The sequence below is a fragment of the Rhea pennata genome, chromosome 6 (assembly GCF_028389875.1).
Source record: "Rhea pennata isolate bPtePen1 chromosome 6, bPtePen1.pri, whole genome shotgun sequence".
NCBI classification, from domain to species: Eukaryota; Metazoa; Chordata; class Aves; order Rheiformes; family Rheidae; genus Rhea; species Rhea pennata.
Genome location: NC_084668.1, coordinates 28,928,285 through 28,952,499, shown reverse-complemented (window position 1 = coordinate 28,952,499; position 24,215 = coordinate 28,928,285). Strand labels below are relative to the sequence as shown.

Genomic DNA, 24,215 nt, shown 5'->3' with positions numbered 1-24,215 from the left:
GTTAATATTTGTATTTGAGCTTGCATTCAGGTAAGACAGGGTGGGATAGTGCAAAAGGATATGGAAAAGTCTGTTTGTAATTAAAGGAACACTAATTGGGCTTTAGGGACTGTGTGTAAAATACACTAGTCTTTCCCACGGCCACACCCTTGAGCGTATGATCTTTGACTGAATTCATGGAAACATTCAGACTGCTTCCTACAGTTTGCAGCTGGCTCTGTTTATAAAATTTCTGCTTTACAAAGAGCAGAGGATTTTATGTGATAATGTGCAATGATACATTTCATTCTGCTGCAGTGTTACTATACAGCTATGAAACAGATGGAATGCATCAAAAAAAGAGTGAAACATGCTATGTTGCCTGCCCCTGCAAATAATACTTAAATGCTAGTAATAGTCATCTTTGCAGTTCTCATTCTGAGGACAGTGAAACAGTGCAGCTCTTGAGTATTAAATATGCATACGGCATGCAGACTGCATGCCAGCCAAACTGTTAGAAAACTCGCCAAATGCTTTTGCTATTTCAAATTTTTAACATCCTTCCAACAGTACAATCGCTGCAAGTGGAATTTTTCAATGGCAAAATATCTCCTTGCTATTAATACCATGGAAATGTAATATGATGGCAACTGAAATGCAAAGCGTCAATGCAAAATGAGACGTGGGGCTCATTCAGTGCATTCTCTAGTCTCAAAGAGTTGCTAATGTCTGGTACTTGAAAGAAATAAGATTTTTGCAAAACATTACTGGACAAATGTGCAAATTAGGAAAGGGTTTCTTATTTTTTTTCAGATATAGATTGACTATTGCACTTTCAAGGGGAAGAAATCTTACTTAAATGGTATCTCAAAGAAGATTTCAAAACATGTTATTTCAGTCAGAGATGAAGATGTTCTCTATTCAGATGCTCCTTGTGTTCAGACAGAAGAGCTATCCTCATGACAGAGAGACAAGTAAAATATAATTCTACAGTGTAAAAGAGAATTGATAAAGGTCGCCATAGAAATAGTTTCTAGTTAGTTGAATTTGTCTTCAGATGTCAAAACGGTCATCACTGCCTTTTTGGTTACTGTACATAAGGAAGGATTTGAGAATCACAAGTTTATACTAGTGCATGTTGCTACTTTTACAAGTCTTAACATTCTCCATGTGCATTTTCAAATTAGAATGAAGAACATGTAGGTCAGGTACCATAATAGGGGTTAGTGTAGTTACATGGTAGTGGTTTGCTTCCTGTTCAAAGGATTGCACTTGTCATTTTAAGATATTATTGATTATTACTATGACACTGTAATTCATTTTTAAAATACCAGTAGCTCTAGCAAAAGAAGTGTTTCTTTGGTCTTAAGAGCTTGAAGCAGTTCAGAGTTGTGCTTATGTGAATATCGTGGAAGGGTACGAACGAAGCTGAAGGGAATGTCCATTTAGAAGATTTTCAAATGTTGCTGAATGGTATTTTCTTCTCTTTTTCAACACTAATGTTAATTCAGATTATTGGAAAATGATGTTAATGTAAAGTACTGTTGACTATAACAATGTTTTGGTACATGCCTTCACTTGAAAGATTTGTTTGTAGACAGTAGAAAAATTCTTTATCATTCTGCTGACATTATAGCTGCCTGGAGGAGATTTTTGGAGCTAATCTGGGAGGAGGAGAATTACTACTCTATGTAAAAAGCCCCAGTTATAAATCTGGCATTGTTGTGTTCTTAGTCTGCTTTTTGAGTATGTGCATCCATTCTTTTCTGTCATTAGAAAACATCCACAAGTTTTTGCTCAGCTTCAGTATACTGAGTATAGGCTCTGATTTTGAGAGTTAAGTTCTGTGTCTGTGTGGGTCACAAGAAGATATGTGTACTGATATGCAACTAGGAATCATTGTTCAAGACTATACACTTCAAAAAACATATAGAAGGTAATTTATTTCTATACTGTAGGATTAACTTTAACTACTTTTAACTTTATTGAATCTCCTTTATGGCTAGTGTACTCGGTATAAACCCAGTTAAAATTTGCTGCTAAGATTTTAGGAATGTACAGATGAAAAAAAAAACATAGAAAAGATGGGAAATAACTGTAGCTAATTAAAAAGCAAAGAAGACATACTTCAGACCACTAGAATTCAAATGTTTGTTTTTGACTTCTGCCTGATCTTGGTTTTTACTACAAGACCAATTAGTAGTTTTGGTACTTCAGCCCAGTGTAACTCAAAATGTCTAATATTCAAAGGGAGAAATACACCTGATCTTGTCCTCTCAGCTTCTGGCATGTGAAATTTTAAATTTAAGAGGAAATGTTTTGAATTGTGGTAACTTAGGTTGACCTAGAAAAGTCTTTGAAATAGCTGGTGGTTCTGTCAGTTTTGAATAAGTATACCAAATTGAATTTTTTTTAAAGCTTTCTTGAATTTACTTGAACTTTTTTTGGAGTAGTAAGTGCATGAGAAATAGCCTATGTGAGAAAATGGTGATATTTTGCATGAAATTCCATCTGAAATTTCATTTTTAGCCAGTCCAAAAATAATACTGGTGAAAAGAAAGCTGGTTTTAGGATTCCTTAATTCTTTGTATTATATTTTAAAATAGAATCCAATACAAAGCCAAAAGACCACAGTGCTTGACATTCGCATTGAGAGTTTACCTTCATGTTGCTCATCAGTTCTGTTCAAGTCACTAAGCTAACTTAAACTCAAAAAAAGTTAACAGTTAACTCAAAATATTTAACTTAAAAGTAGGACACAAGTTCTGAGGCCAGGGTTTCAGCAGCTCTGTATTTATGCTAGCATAAGCAGTTTTCTTTCCTGGCTACCTGCTCCCTCCCTGTCCTGCTCTCAGTTGTTGGTGTGGCATGATCTACCTAAAAATTAGTGACTTCATAAAACTTAATATTAAAAACAGCTTTATGAAAGCGTAATTTATAGTTGGATCAGAGTATTTTGTGTATATTTGTATGTAAATGCTCAATATTTGTAAAGGTTGATCTAGAAGAAACTCTGACATAAATCCTATGTGTATTAACAGCCAAACTGTGATGGGAATGGGGAGGCTAATGAGAGAAAAACCTTGCGTAGTAAGAGCTGAAAAAAGATGAGTCCTGATACGTTGATTAATCCGTTCTTGCCTTTCCATTGCATTTTTCTGACTTTGGGAAAAATCCTTGAAATACTGTTCTTGTAAAATTTGTATATGCTAATGAAGAAAGAACAAAAAACTTTTAAGAAAATGACCTCATGCTGTAAACATTTTCACAACGAAACTTTTGGGTCTCTTTTCAGTCATTTACTTGGTAAACACCATCAGAGTCCTTCAAAAAAAAAAAAAAATAAAAAATAAAAAAGACTGAAAAGCATAGAGCAGCAGAGTTCACTCTCTGCGGTCTGGAAGTAGTAGTGCCTGGGAAAAAAAAAAAAAAAAAAAGAAAGAAACTTCTGACCAGGGGTTTCTATACAAGTCTTATGTGGTCTATTTGCTGAATTTTTGAGTTCATATAGCCATTGTTTTAATTTAGATCAGTAATGATTTTGCCTGGAGGTGGAAGAATGTCCTTTGGAGAAGGTGGGAGGTAAATATACATATTTTTCACATACTAAATTGCATGTCAGGTAACTCCTTTAAAAGTACTCCTTTAAAGTAAAGTACTCCTTTAAAAAGATTCCTTTTTGAAAATAAATCCCATCTTCCTAGCTTAGTCTGTGCAGGAAAGAGGGAGCAGAGTGTGAGAGATCAGAGAGAGCTGTTGGAGGAGAGAAAGCAAGCAAGCTAAGCCTATGCAGGGGGATGATGATTCTAGGACAAACTACCTGTTGCAGAACGGTTGAGGTTGGAAGGGACCTCTGGAGATCATCTAGTCCAACCTCCCTGCTCAAGCAGGGCCACCTAGAGCACATTAGACAGGGTTGCATCCAGGTGGGTTTTGAATATCTCCGGAGAAGGAGACTCCACAACCTCTCTGGGCAACCTGTGCCAGTGCTCTGTTAAACTATACTGCTGCTAAATCACATGAGATATTTTTACAGGTAGCTCTTTTGTTAATATCAGCAGATGGAAGCTCAGGAAGGTAAGATGGAAAATATTTTTCCGTTTTCTCTGAATTGGTGTGTGAGGTTAAGGTTCTCAGTTCCCTCCTTTGGAGTCCTAACAGGGAAGTAAGTCTTCAGTCACCTGTATACCCTCTCAGCTACGGGCTGCTCCAGGCCCTAAAATAACTAAGGAAACTTGTTCTCCTTGTAGTAGCTGTATGAATGTTGGTATTGCCTGATACAAATCCTTCCAGTATCCAGGCCATGAGGAGCTGTAGAGGGAGACAGGAAAACAGAGAGAATCCTTGGAATTTTTCAGGGAATACAGAGTTTCATAAAGCCCTTGCCTCAAACCTTAAGATGTGCACAGTTTGGAATATGCTGCTGGAATGAAGCAATAGAATTTGGGCCATGCAGGAAAATTCAGCAACACCAGTGTCGCTCATGATAATTTGCTATACTGTGTAACTGGCTGGATTTGAGGTTGCATTATTAACCCATCCCTCTGAATTCTGTGGTCTGGCCCAGGAAATCTTGGTGTGCATGTCTGTGGACATCTTGCTCCAGTTTCAATTATGATTTATTTCCATGAATGCATTATGAATATGGAGAGAAAAGGCTAATAGGGCATTAAAATACACCTAATAAGAAAACTGTGGGAGCGCTCCAAGTTTTTCATGGCATGAATCCTGGAAAAGAGAACATTAATGAGCAATCTCCTTCTATTTAAAATAACACATTAACTGGAACATCCTTGTTCCAGCATAGCAGTTGCTTTGGAGGAAGAGAAATTTTACAGAAGTTTACTGAATATGTTTTTAACTACTTTTTAAAAATATAGCATAAAATTAATATAATAGGAAAAAAGAGAAGTACTAGCACTAATCATTCTAATCAATCAGACACTGGAGTTTAATCTTCCATTATTATGTTGTCATAGTCATTTCCTTTAATAATCTTTTCTACATCAATGTTTAATAGTGGTCATTCCAGCATTTTAAGTAATGTTGTTCATCACCTTTCCTTCACCTTTTCTGAAAAAATTCTAGTTTCTTCACGCTTGAATGAATTCTTCAGAACTTCAACACGTATTTTAGAGAACGTTGAACTGCATTTGATGAGTTTTGTCTAATGGCATATGTAGTTTTGTCGATAGATTTTTAAACCTCAAGGTTCAGTCTGGGGTAAGGTGCAAAAGGGCAAAAAGGGTTATGCTAGTAACGAAAGCATAACATATTCCTCCACAGAATGATAGACAAATAGCACTCACTGAAAAACCTGGGGGCATTAATAACTATGATCTGTTCAATCTCACTCTGGTATCCTTGAGAATAATCCATGGAATTTAAACGTCGGTCTGTTGACAAAGGTTTGTTTTGTCAGACTCACAGGTGCCTTTACATAGCAACTTTTCTTAACTAGTTCCGCAAGAAAGTAAGCATTTTGGGTATTAATATTGCATACAATTCTTGTATGTAATATTGTACAGATAAGACAAGAATTCCCCGCAAGAAGATACTGTTTAAAGTATTATCCTACCTTTTTTGTATTTCGATAAAATGTGCAGAAATATGTTACTGGGGAATTGATTTCTACATCTTATTTTATGAGAATGGGCAGCTTCTGCTACTTCATTTAGGCTAGAAATGACAAAGTTATACTATTTTGCTTTGTATCAGACTGTGAGAGATGCTTCTGTTTAGAAGGTATAATAATCAGTACTGTCAGCAGAAAATACTATAACTGAGAAAACTCTGTGAAATGAAAGTGTGGAATTTTGTGTCTCTTATTTACCCTAAATAATTTTACCTTGTCTTTCATATTTTTAGCATGCATATATTTTTAACTTTAGACATTTATTTGGCACAGTTAGATATCCTGTAAACAATCCTGCTGAACTGTAACTTCATAATCCCTGAGTTCTTGCCTGCCCTCCACATACAATTGCAGCATTTCCTACCACTGACTTCATAAGTTCTTAAGTCAGTAGGAAGCACATTGCATTTTGAGAGGGAGTCGAGCCTTTATAATGAAGAGCAAAGGCTTTGGAAACACAGAGGTCAAATAAGGCCTGTCTAGCAAGGATGAAATATCATTGTATTTCTAGATGCTATACTTCAGATTGTAGAATAAGTTGGCACACACTTCTTCATTTTCTTCAGCTCTGCATATTTGATGACAAATACACAGATGTGCACTGGGATTACTTTTACTCAGTGGAAATCCTGCCAGTACAGCCCCAAAGAGCCAGAGCTGGAGTGGTAGATGACGATATCCTAGCACTGCAGTCTCTTATATACAGAGGAACAATGTTGCCCAGTAGTGTGAATTGCTGAAAATTTCAGGAGGAGAACCTCATGGAGTTTCTCTGCTCTAGTCTCTTATTCTGAGGGTTTTGTGTGTGTGTGTGTGTGTGTGCACGTGCACTTTTTTTAACTGGAGAAAAGTAACCTCTACAGCAGCTCTTAGGATAACTGCAGTCTCATCTAAACCTGTGAATTGAAGAAAAGTGTTACAAAAATAGTCAGGTTTTTGTTTCCAGAAGAAACAGCAGCACCATCACTTTATGATAGATTCTTATTATATAAGTCTTACTAAAAAGGCCAAGAGCATTCTCAATTACTGCCTGTAATATCTGCTGGATGTGGGAGACAAAACTTAAGCTGAATGGTAGCCAAAAGCTATAAATGGGAAAAAGTACACAGGAGTAATTTAATCTGTGTAATTTTATCTACAGGCAGTTCTAGAATATCTGCAAGGCCCCAGGCAAAAACAAACAAACAGTTATCTGCATGATAATAGAGTAAATGATGTGAAACATCTTTGTGAACTAGACCCAATTTTCCATTTGCAATAAGCGTTTGACCTTCAAACACACATATCATGTGGCTTGAGAAATAAGCAAAGAGACGGTCTCTCTTTTCTACAGTGCAGGAAGGGATCTTAGTTTATCCCTTGTAAGCCACTGCATTTCTCAAGCAAGCTCTTTGCAATTTTCTTGCAACTCACTACCAGTTGCTAGTACTCAGGGTGCACTATAATAATATTCCTGAGGCATTAAAAATGGCCTTAGGAGCATTTTCTAATTGCTGTTGTTGGTTTTCCTGTCATGTGCTCCATCTGATTTGATGAGAGTCTCAGCTGAGGTTTGAAAAAATAACTGCAGTGAGGATAGGAATGCCTTCTTATAGCAACTCTATTAGCATTACGACTGAGTTGCGCTACTGTTTTAACTGAATATAGTATGTTAAATTTTGTGTTTATTTTAAAACATAGCAACATATGGGTCTGATGTATTTGGATAATGTACCATCTCACTTATGTGTATATAACAGGAGAGCACATTAGAATAGAAAAGAAAGCACTGCACCATTCTCTTCAGCCAGTTCTCTTCAGTCACAATGAAATCTGTTGGAAACTGTGAAGAGCAAATGATTCTGCACAGTAAATACTATTTAGGGAGGATCAAAATTCTTTTACCTCCTTTCTCCTCCGTTTAAGAGTCTGTAACTGCTGATGCTTATCTTAATTCAAAGTGATGATGAATAGAGAATGTTAGTATCATGGAACTGTACTATCCAGATATTAAAATTCCACCAGTTCAGTAAGTTTTTTCCATTGCTGCTATAATTGAGCCTTCTTAGCTCCGTAACTATTAGGAGCATGGAGAAATTCCCACATATACAACTGTGGGCTAAAGTGTGGTACCAACAGAGCAGTTTGATCCAAATGCTAGCAGAAGTGGTTCTCAGAAACTGGGAGGGCCATTTCCCTGATTAGGAAGATTTCCAGATTGCCCTGCATTGCTCTCTAGAAGTGTGGGTCTTTGTAGTCCACGCTCTGGGCTAAATGAATCTGTTGTGTATTAGCAGTTGGCTAGTACTAACCACTAGCAAAACTGTTTTTGTTAGAAGAGAATCTGCTTCCCAAAGTGGCAGAGTGTTTCCTTCAAAGGTTATGTGCATGAAGAGTTAAGTGAAAGCCCTGACTGCACTTGCATTTGGAACATTACCAAATTTTCGTAACGGTGTACTACAGCGATTCAAATTAGGGACACTTGAAAAGGACTGGGCATTTTCCAACTTGGTCTTTTGCCTGTATCTTGGGCTGAAGCAACCAAATCTTGCCTGGTGTTTGAAACGCTTTGAGTCATATGCCACACTCTAAACAGAACCAGAAATAATAAAATACCCTTTGTTGCTATTTCTCACAGATAGTCCAACCTAGACAGAATCAGGGAATATAGTGCTAGAATAACAGCAAAAGGGGACTTTTCTCAAGAAAATAACCATTCTGATCCCCTTTTTCAATTAGAGAGGTAATTATACGTATTCAAGTTCAGTGTTGCAAGTGCAAGTGTTTTCGAAGATTACAGCATCACTGCAAGCTAATGTAGTTTATCCTAAAAATGTTTCTTTCTCAGATGAATCAAAGATTACCAGACAATTAGCCAGTGCAAGATGTTTGTGTATGTATGTGCATAATAATAACATAAGTAGCCTCTTACTAAATTCAAGCTAAAAGGTGTCTGCTTAAGGTAGGAGAAGCATGTGTTTTTTCTTTTGTACCAAATGTAGTCAGGTGATGGATTTTTTTTTTTTTTTTTTTTACATTTTTGTGGTATTAAATGGAGAGTGTTTAGAGTTCAGCGAGGGTGACATTTAATCTTGGGAGGAAGAGAAAAGGGTAAAGGAAGAAACAGCTGATGATACAGGCAGGACGGCTGTGCAGAGAAAGCAGGAGGAAGAGAACACGGGTATCTGTTGAAGCTATACTAGTGATGTTTTTGGCCAAGTTCCGCTTGCAGTTGCTGCTGAATTGTGCTTTCTGCAGTAGATGTCTCTGCCATCAGTGAGAAACATTCCAAACGCCTTTTACAATATCATTAGTTTGGGCAATGGAGAATCTAACAAAGAGGAAAACCAAGCAGTGCATGTGTTACCTCTGTGTTCAGTACCATATGCGCTAAATATAAAAACGTGATTTTGAAGATTTGATTTGCTATTGAAATTCCTCTTTCTCTTTCCAGCGATGTTCCATTTCATTGAGAAGGTACTGAAAGGGCAGAAAGAACTGTTGGGTTGTAGCCCTGTGTCCGCTGGCTTACAATTTCATTCAATATCTTTTGTGTAAATTATGTTCCTCTTGTCTTCTGTCAGTCCCCCACAGTCACTGGGGGGCCTCGGGGGATTCTGTCTATGCTTCCCCAGTCTTTTCCTTCATGCTAACATTTAATACATTGAGATTAATCTCAGCCCAATAAGGATGTCCTTTTTTCCCCACTGTAGAATTGTCAAAGATATTTAATAGCAAAAGAAGCTGGAAAGCATTAGTGTTGAAAGAATGGGTCTCTTGTCAATTCTTTTGCCTCATGCATCTAATACCTCCCAGCAAGTACTCTCTGAGAATTATATTTGTTTTTCAGCTCACCAGAACAAATGAATAATAAAATATAGCCTTACTTTCTCAACAGTAGTGGCCTGCTACCTCAATCAATAAGCTATGTTGTTGTCTGTTCCGAAGCAACTTTCCTGTGAAGGTTCCTGTCCAGACTAACTGGAATAACTTTTATGTAAATGAATCCAAGCAAGAAATGCTTTGTTTAAGTCCAAATATGCATCTGAATGACCTTCACCCTGCATGTTGTAATTACATCCAAGAACAGTCATGTTCAGAAGCAGGATTTTATTTCTATATATGTAAGTTTTGGCTTTGTAGTTGGTAACTGAGGAATGAGTAGAAAGTGTTGTGAGAATTAGAGAATTGACTTAATTGTTTATCTCCAGTGAAGAATTAATAATTTAGTTTTGGATACTGGAATAGTTAGTACAAAATGCCTACAAAACCACTAGATTTAAAAAGATATGGACCATTTAAGTAATTGACCTAAGGAGCGACTTTCAATATTGTGAAATGGAAATGATCTTGGACTGTGAATCACAGCAGAGAAATTCTGCCTTTGTTTCTATGACAGAATATCTTTTAGATAAATGAAAATAAGCAAGGCATTATTGAATTTGCATTTTAAATTTGATATCCAACATTTGTTTTAGGAATTTGTTTTTGGAACTGATATAGAGAAAATCGTTTTAAAGTTCTGTGTACATATACAGACAAACACACATTAAATTATTCTTGCTATGTTCTACTTGATTACTCTCTTTGCATGATCTGTGCATGTGATGTATGGCTTTTAACCCTACACAACTGTGCTTTGGCATGCTTTGGAGAGACAAGGTTACTCTGTTTATTACTTTATATTCAGATAGTTAACTGCAGTTTTTTTCTGTGTTCTTTAAAATGCCAATGCTTTTTTCCCCTCCTCTTCCAGACACAACTGTAATGATTTAAGATTGTAACAATTTGACTTCCAAATTATCATTTAGAGTTGAAATCAGATTGCCTCTTTGATAATTTAGAGATCGACATCTCCATTTACATTTGGTATTCAGTAGATCTTTAGTTGTTACACGTGAATGTTTAGGTTTTTCAATTATTAATGTCTCCAGTAACAAACACTGCAAATTTTATCATTCTGTACGTGATTTCGCAATAATCTATTTATTGCAGTTCTCATCACATATGGATTTTCCTAGAATACTATTAGCTTGCACTGCAGATATATTTCATGCATGTTAATTGATCTTCCTGTTAGTGTTTTAAGAGCCCTCAGAAAAGCATATTAAATTTCAGTGTCTCACTAAATTACCCAGGCAATTTCTGGCAATCGGTATTAGAAGATTACATGCCAATGGTAAAAATAGAGGGAAGGTTAGTGATACAGTTTTGCTCTGGGTTAAACAGGCACAACAGTAACTGATTTTGCAGTAGATATCTTACATTTGCATCAAACTATACAATGAATAGCAGTGATGTATTATTTTGTAGTCTGTACATCCTAGAAAATGCAGTTTATTAAATTACAGTTGTGTCAAGAGGGCTGAGTCTCACTGTAAAAAGAGAAAAGAAATAAAATGCTTGCTTTCTGTGGACAAGACTCTGTGAAATTACTACTGCTGGCCAACCTACTTTCAGTTTGGTATCCACCAGTCTCTTGTAGGACATGACTGCTGAGTTAGAAAAACTTGGAAAGACCGAACAAAGTGCGATGCAAGGGAGAATGTGATTTGAGTCAAGAGGAAGGTTTACTTGTAGGCGCTCAGTTCCCAACAGCCCTTTTGCTTCAGTAACAGTTGGATCTTTGAGCTACATATTTGAGTTTAGTATCTTTAAGTAGTGATGTAATATTTCTGGTGAATTAATCTGTACAAGGGAGCTAAGCTTGCCTATATTGGGCCCTCTTTATTATTGCTAATAATAGTTTTATTGCTAGTATATCAAGATACTTAAGGTTTTGAGAGACTGCTTAATTTTAATAACTTCATCTAAGTGTGAAGAAGTCTTTTGCTACCCTGCAAGCAGAAGAGAAGTGCAGAAGCTTATGTATCTCTGTTGCAGTCTTGACTTGACTTTATGGTTTTCTCAGGACGCTTCAGGGCTATGTGTGGATGAGAATGCACTGAACCTTAGGAGAGAGAAGGATTTACCAGCTTTTGTCATTTTTCTTCGGATCTGATGTTACTGTGAGAGATCAATAGAGCAGCTAGTGATGCATCAAGAAAAGATGGATTCAGAAGTTAACTGGTTGTCTGGTAGTTAGTCCAAGCTTTCTGGTCGTTTACTGGACTTGAAAGTATGGTTGACAAGTGCAATGACGTGTTTCTTGGGGAGCAGATTCTCCTCTCCACAATGAAATATTGCGTGAGAAATCTTCAGTACATTTCCTTTCCTGTTGTAACAGCAGGTTTATGCTTACAAGGTGGTCTAGGTACTTAATAAGTCATTTTGTATACTTTATAGTTGAGGTACACACCTCAAGAAATGGTTCATAAAATAGACTGCACTGTAAAATGATAATAGCTTTTTTATGAGTAATTCTGTCGTCTTTCAGCTATTCAGAAACATATGTGTGTGTTTTTTTTTTTTTTTTTTTTTTTTTTTTTGAAAGTAGAGCTTAGTGCTGTTTCTAATCCCTTCAAGCATAACAAACAGGCAACACAGCACAGGATACGCTTTTGTTTTGTTCTTTTCACTTTGACTAATGCAATTGCTTATTCTGTCACATCCTGGGAATTCTGAAAAAGCCAGATACATTTGGGAGTGCTCAAAAATTGTCAGCTACAGAGACTATTTTATAGCTCACAACTAATCCCTGCATTGGCTTTGTTATCCGTGCAAAGCTATACAAGTACAAGCAAAATGGGAGTCTTTAATTCAACACTGTAACAATGCAGAGCGCTTGTTGCGCAAAGATGTCAAAGGGTCCACTCAGTTTTTGGACTCTGAGAGCTGCTTCTTGCTAGGTATCCTTTAGAGTAGATACCGGCTGCCTAACTGAGATGAGATCCTCTGTAGTACAGATGTTAGCTGAGACAAGCTCCCTATCTCTGCTGCGAGACAGAGAGACGGCGGTGCAGGACACCAGTGCAGAGCATGACCCTGCTGCTTGAATTTGCTGCTGGTGAATTGAGTGCAGTGTGTTCACATCATATACTGTATCTCCATGTACATCACATGGCTTTATTGTGTCAGAAATGCAAATTGAATAGACTTCCATTTATTTGTTCTAATTCAGAAAAAAAATCCAAAATCTTCTATCAGTTTTGGCTTTCATGAATTACTAAATTTCTTCCTGTGCCTTTTCCATTGCAGTTTGATTTCATTTGACTAGAGTATACAATACACTGCACCAGATACAAAAATGGCAACAAACTGGATCATATTTTTGCTGCTCTTCTTATCTGTTACTATGGTGAGTTTTATCAATTTTTTTTAAATCATATTTCCACTTTCAGTGTTAACACATGTGTACAGAATACTGAAGAAATTATTAATATGGAAATGCAGAAACATTTAATCTTGTGTTCAAGTGAAGTTTCTGCACAGCCAGATTGTTATCTGGCTTATCTCCTGCTTTTAATTCATGTGATAAAGGAACATAAATAGTTGATTACTGCTGCTGAACCGAGAATATCCTTTGCTAACAGAGAACTTTACTGTAGCAAATGATGAGTTACACATAAGTAGTGCTATGCAGACCCCCAGTAAGAGCAGAGGAGACTTCTGATTCAGAAGAAATCTTGTAAACCTTTAATTTTACCCCTTGCATTACATGGATACAATATTTCTGCCACTTTTCCACTGAATTTTTGTAGCCTCACTCTGAAATAAGGTATTTCGCTTATTAAAAAATGGAGTTCAAAGGTTTAATTTTTGATGATGATCCACTCTTATTTTTGTGGTTTAGTTTGAATGACTGTAACACTGGATGCCATGTCATTCATATTAAAGAGTCTCTTTTGGATACCTTTTGGTATTATGAGCATGGACTTCATGCTTCACAAGAGTATAGAGAAACCAGATAGCTCAAAACAAGCCAAAAGCTTCAGTGTATGAGAGTCTTATTTTATAAAGGATTGTTTTGGGCCTGATCCAAATGCCTTTTAAAATGATTTAACTTCCATATATTTCACTGGACTTTGTAAAAGCTGTTCATATGCTTCTGATTTGTGGAGTGTTGCCCCTATGCTCATTCGGAAGAAATTTGCCAAAATTCAGTAGTAAAAAATGCTAAATGAAACTTAAAAACACAAAATCAAATTGTAGTAAGACCTGAAGATCATTTTCCTTTAGTAAAATAATATTTAAAATATTTTAAAAGATTGAAATTTAAGAAGTTTCTGTTAGAGTTTTTGCATGAGTAGTAGATCTAAACCGATTGGCAGAGAAACAGATATATAATGGTGACTTGCTAAAAAAAAAAAGCCTTTTTCCTCCTAGTTTTTTGCCACTGCTATACCATCAGAAGGGCATCAGAATATGACAGAGGACTTCGCTCAACTGAGTGTTACACGGAATAAAATTATGACAGCACAGTATGAATGCTACCAGAAAATTATGCAAGATCCTGTTCATAGGAAAGAAGGTAGAGACTATTTTTTCATATAGTTTTCCAAAGGGAAATGACAACAGATATAATTAAGTAACTCACGGGTTTTAGTTATGCTCTTTTCTTGACTTAGTAGTAATCACTTTTTAGGTGGTTATATTTATAACTTCTTAGAAATATCAGTGTGAGATTCATAAAGATAAGGTAATATAGTCTATTAACTGCCCATAGCACCACTTCTTCTGTAATATAATGCTTTTATTTCTAACAAGGGATAACAAAATGTTCATTTAAATAGTTTTTCATATTAAAAAATGTCCAGCCTGGGGCACCACAGTTTCAGAAAAATTTGGACAAATTGGAGGATGCTCAGATGAGAGAAGTTATAAGATGTTTGAAAAATGTTATTTTTGAGATGGATGGAGGGAGAGTTTGTTAACTCTTGAAAAAAGAAAAATGAAGGAAGATATGAAAAACAGATATCTTCAAACAGGTAGACAGGGTTAGTCTTTCTGCATGTCTTTTGGGAAGAGAGTTGGTTATAAAAACCTGGCTCATTCTCAAGGGATGTTTATTTTAGATGTAAAAATCTGCTGTAGTGCAATGAGGCATTAAAATAGGCTCTACAGGGACACTGTGGCATCCCTGTCCCTGGAGAAGTTAAAGAAATGTCTGTTAGCAATGATCTCTTTGGGCTTAGCTCTCCCTCCAGTTGGAGGAAGCGAGGGGCTGCCTTTCAGCCAGGCTTCCTGATGGTTTCTAGGATACCACTGTGTTTTCAGTGAGCTAGCCAACACACGTATAGGCTTGGTGTACATCCAAAGTGTAAATAAATTCAGTAAAATGACCTTTACAGGTTTGAATAATGGGGTTTGAATTGACTTAGTTTGTTCATTTTTACCCAAAGAGTATGACTTTATCCACGAGCAGTGCTCTAGATCTGATGTGGTTTATAAATTGCAGATGTAGACCTTTTCAAGCTGAATGCATTTTAAATGATGCATTTTAAAATCTAATCAAAGAAATGCATGTATACAAAGAACTATTAATATTTAGTGGAGTTTTAATTAACTTTTGCTAAATTTCATGTTTCTATTCTCTTTTATGAAGAAGGCTCATTCCTGCAAGTAAAAAACATTATTCAGTCTTTTTCAGACTTCATGTCTTACTTTTGAGTGATTATTATGAAAGAAAGATTGTTATTTTATTATCAGATCTCTACTTGTTTGTAGGCCCTTACTGTAACAGGACATGGGATGGCTGGTTGTGCTGGAGTGATGTTGCTGCAGGAACAGTGTCAGTACAGCGTTGTCCTGACTACTTTCAGGATTTCAACCCATCAGGTAAGTGTGCATGGGGGCCTCTGCATCAACGTATTTCTTAATAAAATGAGGTTTTGGACACTTGATGCTTCTTGTTTGCTCAGCTCAAGTCACCAAAATTACAGTAATTCCAAACTTATTATTTATATTTTCCCTTTATCATGTAGAATAACTGACATGTTATTTTTCCTTCCTCTCTGCAACATGCCCTTGTAGGATTCTGTAGATTAGGAAGCAAAAAATGAAGTTATTCCATGGTTCTTTACTCTTACAGATGAGCTTTTCCCTGTGAGACAAGCAGAAATGTAATTTATTCTTTTATCTCATTTTAGCAGTTAAGTCAACACAAGTTTCTCCCATAAGTCAATCTTTTCCTATTTCTGTAGTCTAAACTTTCCATCTGTGAGGATGTGGAAAGTGTCACAGACTTCATATGCTTATGCTACATTTAGTATTTCCCAGGGTCCTTTCATGCCTCTTTCTATTTGACTAGATAGTAATCATTATGTAGTCTGAGAAATTTTCCAGTCTGTTTCTTAAGTAGGTCCTATATTGACGTTTTCCTACCTGCCCCGTCCTAATTTTTATCAGTAAGACATCAAACTTCAGTTTATATCCTGGATATTAAACAAGGATGTTTAAATATTCCTGTCACTTAATCCGGTAGTTCTCTAACAGTTAGTTTGATATATTTTGATATCCACCGGACTGGAGGAGAAAAATCTGTTTGTTTTCTTAAGAAAAACACATCATCGCTTTCTCTTGCCAAGCAAAAGCAATGGCCTCTAGTTTCTCAGAATTCATAGTAAAATACAAAGTCTCTCTGGTGTTATTAATAACGCTGTCATTTGTTTGCCAATCTTTTTCATGAAATACTAGGCATCAGGAAGTGGAGCTTCAGTACTGACTGTTGTGTTTTTCTGTTTTCTTTCCAATCACTTTGGCTGACTGTAGAAAAAGTTACAAAGATCTGTGACCCAAGTGGGAATTGGTTTAGACACCCGGAAAGCAACAGGACGTGGACAAACTACACCCAGTGTAATATCTATACGCATGAAAAAGTGAAGGTAGGAAAGGAATGAATGCATTTTACCAGTGTCAAGAAACTGATCTGAAAAATTTTGCAAGTCTCAGAACTCAGAATCTCACTTACAGTGCTTCAGCGTATTTAACTGTAATCCAAGTTGTGAACAGGTGATAATAGGTGAAAATAAAGCACTTTCCTTTTGCATTTTCTCAAATCATGAGAGAAACTGAACATGTCTGTGGCAGTTTAATACTAGTAGCAGAGATACTTAATTCATATTTGTCTGGAAATTGAGAGATGATTTAGATAGGAGCAGATCCATACAAGTCCTTCCATATGAATAATATGAGCTAGCTCCCTGCAGACTGCTTTGCCAGGATATTTCAGCTCTGTCATGCATCCGTGTGTTAGAATGGAATAATATCTACAAAGAAAGTGTTACTGCTTGCTATAGTTCTGTGTGTTACATAGTTGACTACATACTTCACCTTTTCGCTTTGTTCTGAAGGTAGGTTAGATAGCACACAGTAATCCTGGCTGTTGTCCTTTGTTCAGTTCTTACTTTTATCACCCCCATTAGCAGTCCCTACCATAACACTGTGTAGTGCCAGTTCTAAACTGGGCAGAAATCTTCTAAATTCTTGACGTATTCCTTTGTCTAAATTGGTCATTGTATGAGAGAGTGATATGGGATATGGTCCTGTCACAGAAAGGCTGTCATAAGCCTTAGAGTTTCAGGGTAACCGCTGTTTTCTCATTTCCAAGTTTTTATGAAAGTTTCACGTAAACTATTGCATTTCTTTAGTGTCCATATTAAAAAATATCTAATTTTTTAAAAACTAATGATAATGTGAAAAATTCTAGCATGTACAAATAGGTATATTTGTCTCATCCAATAACCTTCTTTAAGGTTCTCCTTTACATGAAATCTATTTATATTATTTCATAAGTGAACAAACACAGCAGGCTGCAATTTTCCAGCCTTAAATTTGAATAATAGGTCACTGGATACATCCAGTGTGGAGTGTATGAGCATGTGTACATATGCTCTAATTCTTCTTATAGAATCCAGATAATTATGTTTTATTATGATAGGATAAGCCTCAAAATGAAGATCTGCATTTCCTTATGTGCAAAATAACAATTTTAAACCTAATGACACAAGGGAATTCTTTTGAGGCAAAATCCGTGACTGAAAACACAGAATTTTGTTAACAGTGGAATTTAGTGTATTACTAAGTTCAAAGATTTAATTATAACATGTTGCATATTTTCAAGAAATTAATTTACCAGTTCCTTTTTTTGGGGGGAGAGGAGAGGAGGGAATGAGGTTATCTACCCAGCTTTTCATGATTTTATAATATGACTGTAGACTGATTTAACAAGAATGTTTAGTCTTTATTATTTTTTAAGTTACTGTTAATTTTTTCTTTTAACCTCCTTCCTGGAATGGTGACTGAAAACTGAATTTCCAGTACCACAGTCACAGCTTGCTCTGAAGGAAGTATCTTTCAAATGACAAGAGAAAGACTTCTGTGAGCAAAACAAAACAAAACAAAACAAAAAAACTCCTCCTATCTGAATCATACTAATTTCTCTTTTACCTAAGAAATATGTTATTAGATGGATTGAATTTAATACATGAATGTACCCAGCACAAGTAGCATAAATAGCTAGATTTATGTAAATTCTCAGGAAGAACATAGTGGTATATATTATAAAACTAAGGTTTTAACTGATAAGTTCTAATGATGATTTCAATTAATCTGTTTTGTGTCCTACAGAAAGAGTTTTCCATAAAACATTGATTTGCAAGATTCTGGTCTTGACTCATCATTACCTGTAATGTTTTTATTTTCTTAATCCTGTTAAGAGTCATTTTGTATGTAGCAGAGATTTGTAAGCATATGCTTTATCACTAACAGTTCTGTAGGCATCACAGGTGCTTGTTTTTGTTCTTTTTTGCAGACTGCTCTGAATTTGTATTATCTGGCCATCATTGGACATGGTCTTTCAATTGCATCACTTCTGATTTCCCTTGGCATATTCTTTTATTTTAAGTAAGTATATTTAAAATCTTATGCCAAATACTAGTGGTTTACAACAGTCCTAGTTTCTCCAATACTTTAACATAGGAGTCATCCCAATAAATAGGATGGAGGAAAAAGGTGACTGAACTCGGCGTATTGGTTTGGTGTTGCACATTATATTATAATACAAAATAGATCTTTTCTTTTCTCAGAAATCTAAAATCTCAAATCTCCAAATGAAAAACTGTAGATATAAGTTACAAATAAGTTACAATAATTTCAAAGTTACAGTAATCATTTCTTTGAACAATGGCTTGTAAGGGAAAATGTTACTAGAAAATATGGAGCTCATGGAAAAGAGTTCAATAATAGAAGATTGTATCTTCTTTAATAACACTCAATTATTAAATGATTGTGACTTTATTACAAAACTTAAGGTGTGAATATGTTAAGCATGGAGCAGACTCATTAACTAAGGAGCAAATGGAAACCAAATTACTAGTAGAATAACATTCCAAATTAATTAGCCACAAAATATGAGAAATTGTAAAGAAATTAAGATTTAGGTAAACAATAGGAATAGGAATAATAAAAATAATTCTGGCTTTTATCCACCATTATTATATCTAAGACAGTTATGCTCTCCTACTTACCATATTTACTAACAGCTATTATGGTGTCTTCTCACAAGAAAGTTTGAACAGTATTTTACTGCTGTCATAATAACTTGTAACATAATGGACAAGTTTCTGAAAATTGTATCTATTTATTAATTCATATTTGTTAACTTTTTTTCCTGTGGAATACTCCTGATTTAAGTTGATGGGGCTTAGTAGAAAGCAGAAAACAGGAGTGTTGTGACAAGAGCATAGCTCAGGCAAAGTGCCCTGCTGTCAGAGAAGAGCTGTTACCCCTGCCAAATGCTGCGCTGCACTGTGTGGGCATTCCCTGTTCACTGGCACTGGATTAATCATTTCTGCATCATTTTTCATTGGACAGTATAGACCTGATCTACAGTCTTACCTATTTCTTACCACTATATCCTACTGTCTCACCCCTTATATTTTCCTAACATTTAAAGGGAAATACAGATCAAAATATGAATAGCATATACATCAGCAATAATGGGAATAGGTAAGTTGTTGCTTTTCTCATGCTCTGGACTTTGCTTAGGTATACTGGGGCAGTACATGTGTGTTCAAATTATCCTTTTTTCAGGCATGCCTGGCTGAAGAATATTTTCCTACTTTAAATACACATCATTTGCCCAAGTTCTGGGCTAACATTGCCAAAAATGCCCCAAAACCAGAGACTACAATTTTGTAGTCTTCTTTCTGTTGCCTCTCTTTATGAAATTCTACATTCAAGCTGACTTTTTAGCTTTTTTTGACTTCTCTTCCTGAGGACAATCCAAAAGTTCTGTTGTTTTTTTATTAATTTATATGCATATGACCTATAAATACAATGCTTACCATTTCTAAAGTTCAGTTCCCTCCCACTGCTGAACAAAATCAAGACATGAAAGAGCCCTGAGTTCTTCAAGAAGTTTGATTTTGCACGGGGAGGGCTATACATCACAAAATGTTTAACAGATTAAAAATCCAATACAATAGGAAAAATGCTTTGAAATAGACTTTTCAAGAGGGAAAAATATTGCGAATATGATTTTAAAGTTCAGAGATAGTTAAGCATGATTTTGCTATATTATAACATGAAAACCAACCCAATTTCATCTTTGCTTGTGGCACTTACTGCAAACGCAGGTGGTCTGCTTTGCTACCATCCTGTTAATGTTTGTCAGCCCTCCAGGGATTTTTCACCCTCTGGTAGAAGGATCCTCCATCCTTAGAGAACCACATGGGAAGAATCCCACACCCATAAACCACAATTTCTAGACTGTGGCTATGTTGGGATATAAAAAGAAATTACAAAATTTAAAGTAAGCTAAGGAAAGGCCTCTACAAGATGTTCTCTTGGGATGTACAGTTCCTCTAAAGTATTTTTAGTAGCAGAAGGGTATTTAAGGATCTAGATTAATACCAGGATGTATTATATTTGTATAATAATTCATGGCTTTAAGAGGTAGGATTTGTTGTTGATGTTGTTATTGTTTAGGGGTGCCCTTGAATTTGTCATATTTCCAAATAACATATTCTGTTAGTAGCTTCATAGTTTCCAGATGATATTCGCTAGATTGATGACTGCTAGAATATTTTTGGTTTGATTAGAAAGGTAAGACTTTACATCATGGGGAAAAACGAGAACATTTTTTTCAAGTATCTTCATTGCCAACAATTTGAGTTTTAACTGAAAAAAATAGAGATTAAAACATTTTTGTGTGATTTCTTTTTCACTTGAAATTCTAATTTTTCTTTTCAAAATTGTCTCATTGGAAATATTTGCCCAGTTTTTGACTTGTATTCTCCACATGGATTGGAGTTTTTGTTTTAAAAGCATAAAATGGGCTATAGACTTGGAACTAGGCTTTTTTTGTGAAAATTAATCTATAACAGATAAAAATAACTTCTTGTAGTGGCTCAAGTTTCTGATTCTGTTCCATACTCTAAATTGTACATATGTTTTGTATAAGTCTTCTCTTAAAATAGTTCTGTAACTGTTTGCATGAAGAACTACGAGAACTAAATAAGGCAAGAAAAAACTTACACGAACAATGAATTCAGAAAATGGAGAGCAATAATTTGAAAGCTTAAAAAAAGACAACCACTCAAAAAAGAAAACCCCCCCAAACACCTGAGATACAGGAGTTGTTGACTGGGATCAAGCATCATGTCAAATCGTATGCCAGCACTCCCAGAGGTTAGCAACACTAGCCTTGATGAGTGTGTAAACAACCAGATGACAGATTAGTAGAGAGATATTAGATTCCTAAGTTACTTTAATTTCATTTGAACAGCTAATTCTCCTTAGCTGCATACATGGATCTCACTGGTTGTATTCTGCAGTATTTGAAAACATTTTAAAAAATAACTCCCAAACACAACTGGATATTTTTCAAAATTTTACTCTCTTTGTTTTGGGTAAATTTGCCAAAATGAATTTTCCTGTAGTGCCTTAGACATACAGGAATCAAATTAGCAAGGGAAATATATTATTTAGCAGAAGACTATTTTATTGCACAGGGTATAATCTAGTGATAGGTCAATCACACACTCTTTAGATCATAAATACAAGAATTAAACGATTAAAGTACATTATGTCATTAAAAAAAGAAAGTCAAAATAAGGACTCTAGGAATGGTAACAGAAGGGGAAGGGTGGAGCCTTAGGAAGAAATTCTTATTACCAAAAGCAGTCTTCGTTTTTACATGTCGTCAGTCTTGCTTTCTTGTTTCTTGTCCTGTGATCCTTTCATGTATGGGTGGAGGTGGGTGTGGATGGGTGTGCTTGAATATTCAACAGGAACAGCTGCTGGATGACCCTGCGAGATGGCCCCATTAGTTGTACGTGCTTTCCCTTGCCTATGCATTGAATCTTAACAATAAGCAGACAGATTCCAGGAGTTTTTCAGGACTCATTTACACAAAGCTGTTAGTTGGAGCCTAGTGTTCCTTCTCTCTGTAGGAACAACATAAAAAAATATATATTGTGCTTGTAATATTTTATTTATATGTAGTGTACATATATAGTCAAACAATATAGAAACTATATATGTTATAAAAATCGAAGCTTGGTGCTCTGTGCATTAAAGCCAAAGACAAAACTACGATTATAAAATAACTAATGGAATACACTTTATCGCTTCATTAATTGTCATAGTTTTGCTTTGTATTTGGGGTGTTTTTTTAATTTGTTTCCTTCAGGCAAATAGTCCTTGGTGATCAGAGGTTCATGCAGAGTTAATCCCTGTGCTGTATGACTAGCACTGGTTCTGGAGTGGTTCCCTTCCCCTCTGTTTAGTAAAACGATGCTTGGAATGACTAAGGGCTCCAAGGGTGACCTGCAGTTGCCGTGTCCATCCGATTCTTGTGCGGATTTGAACCTGCTGACTTTACTCCGTGTGTCTGTGGGGTGCTTCATACTCTCTCCTTGTGATGGTTGCAAAGAATGCAGTTAAGCCAAGATGGCCACTTCATAACGATCTCTGCTATACCACTTACACGCTTAAGTGTGGTCCCCTCTGTAGCCAATCTGGTAACTATTTTCTTCAGCAGAGTCATTTGTTTTTCTTCTTTCCTCTGTCATGTTCTCAGCAGATTTAAATACGCTTCTCCAACTTTTGTGCAGACTCCGTACCTGCAGTTCTCTGTTAAAATGTAAAGTTCTCTCACACACCATCATTAAAAATGAATCGCCTATGTCCATTTTTCATTTTTTCCCAGGTGTACTGTTTGAAATGTCTAAAATTTTTGAGTTTTGTTTCCCTTTGTGACAATTCAGACTTGTCCTATGCTGATCATGTGAAGATATATCTGGTATATCTCTAACAGCAAAGAGCAGCTGCATGTGTTAATAACAGTTTCCCCTCTAGTAGTTACTTCATTTTTTTCCAATCAAATGTACTAAGTATTCCTGGCTATAAAATGGAGGATAGATAAGTGCAGTTATATGGCACAGGCTCCCTAGAACACAGGCTTCGGTAGATGTTTTGTCCAAAGTAATGAGCATTTCCTGAGAGGGACCACTGTACCATTTCCTTTATCACTTCTCTTTACCTGGGTGCTTGTGAATGGGAAATATTCTTACATCTTGGATTGACACCGAGATAGACCTGCTTTTTATGGGATAACAGCTAAACATAATTCTACTGTGACTATATTCAACTTCAGGTATCATTTAGTATCACTGAATCTCTGTTCACAAAAAATATAACTCTTTAAAATATGTTTTTCTCTTTAATTTTATTGCAAGACTCAAAGGAAATATTGAAAATTAACACAATAAAATGTATTTACATATTGATTGCATTTTGTATCTGTATTCCATACGCTATATATAACTTAGTTATGCATAAAAGTCAAGACAGGATTCCTATTGTTTTACTTATTTCAGTATTTCTCTAGCTGTAGGATTAGGGAAGAAATGTAACTGAGAATGTGAGTAAAATAAAAATCTTGGCAGGTGTTTGGTTAAACTGAAATATAAGTTAAGATGACTTCTTCAAGCAATTCTTCAGGCACTAAAAATTCTGAAACATTATACTTATTCAAAACCTTTTCAGATAACCACTACAAAGCAGGTCTGTAACTGTAAGCATACTGGAACTGAATGTACATGTTTTGCCCTCTGTTGTCAAATGAAGATTAAGGCAAGCAGTCACACTGAGTTACTTCTATTAAATTTGGACTAGAGTTTAAGAAAGAGTTAATGTGAGACTTCTTCATGAAGTAAAGAGCTCTGGTATTTCAAAATCTGAGTTGTCCCTAAGTACACATAATTGTCCCCTGTGTATTCATTTGTTCTTGTTTCTCTTTTCTAGGAGCTTGAGTTGCCAAAGGATTACCCTGCATAAAAATCTTTTTTTCTCTTTTGTTTGCAATTCTGTTGTAACAATAATTTCACTGACTGCAGTTGCCAACAACCAGGAGTTAGTTGCAACCAATCCAGTAAGTGGAAGTATATTTGCAGCCTTATTGATTTGTATGTGAAGAACTTCATCAATGCAGAAGAGATTAGTAAGATATGAATAGTTAGTTAAATGATGTATAGCAAGGTTAAAATTTTCAGTAACAATATATCCACGTTACGTATTACAGCAGATGTCTAATGATGATTTGGGCAGTTCACATTAGAGATTTCTAAGTAGTAAAGCACTCTGGAAGACAAGGCCTACTGAACTCTTCTGAATTCATACAGAACTCTTTTGCACTGGAAGAACTGCAAGAAAACAGCATATTTTAGATGATCTCAGT

The 24,215-nt window shown here is 35.7% G+C and overlaps 1 protein-coding gene across 3 annotated transcripts in view; it reads left to right on the top strand.

Moving 5' to 3' along the window:
• Positions 1-24,215, top strand: part of CALCRL (calcitonin receptor like receptor) — a 65,054-nt gene that overhangs the window by 26,555 nt on the left and 14,284 nt on the right. For all 3 annotated transcript variants that reach the window (XM_062578826.1, XM_062578824.1, XM_062578825.1), the window contains exons 2-7: positions 12,731-12,830; positions 13,859-14,003; positions 15,200-15,310; positions 16,244-16,356; positions 18,285-18,376; positions 23,783-23,909. In XM_062578826.1, the coding sequence (XP_062434810.1) occupies positions 12,780-12,830; positions 13,859-14,003; positions 15,200-15,310; positions 16,244-16,356; positions 18,285-18,376; positions 23,783-23,909 (639 nt within the window). In that variant the 5' untranslated portion in view covers positions 12,731-12,779. The remainder of the gene's footprint in view (positions 1-12,730; positions 12,831-13,858; positions 14,004-15,199; positions 15,311-16,243; positions 16,357-18,284; positions 18,377-23,782; positions 23,910-24,215) is intronic.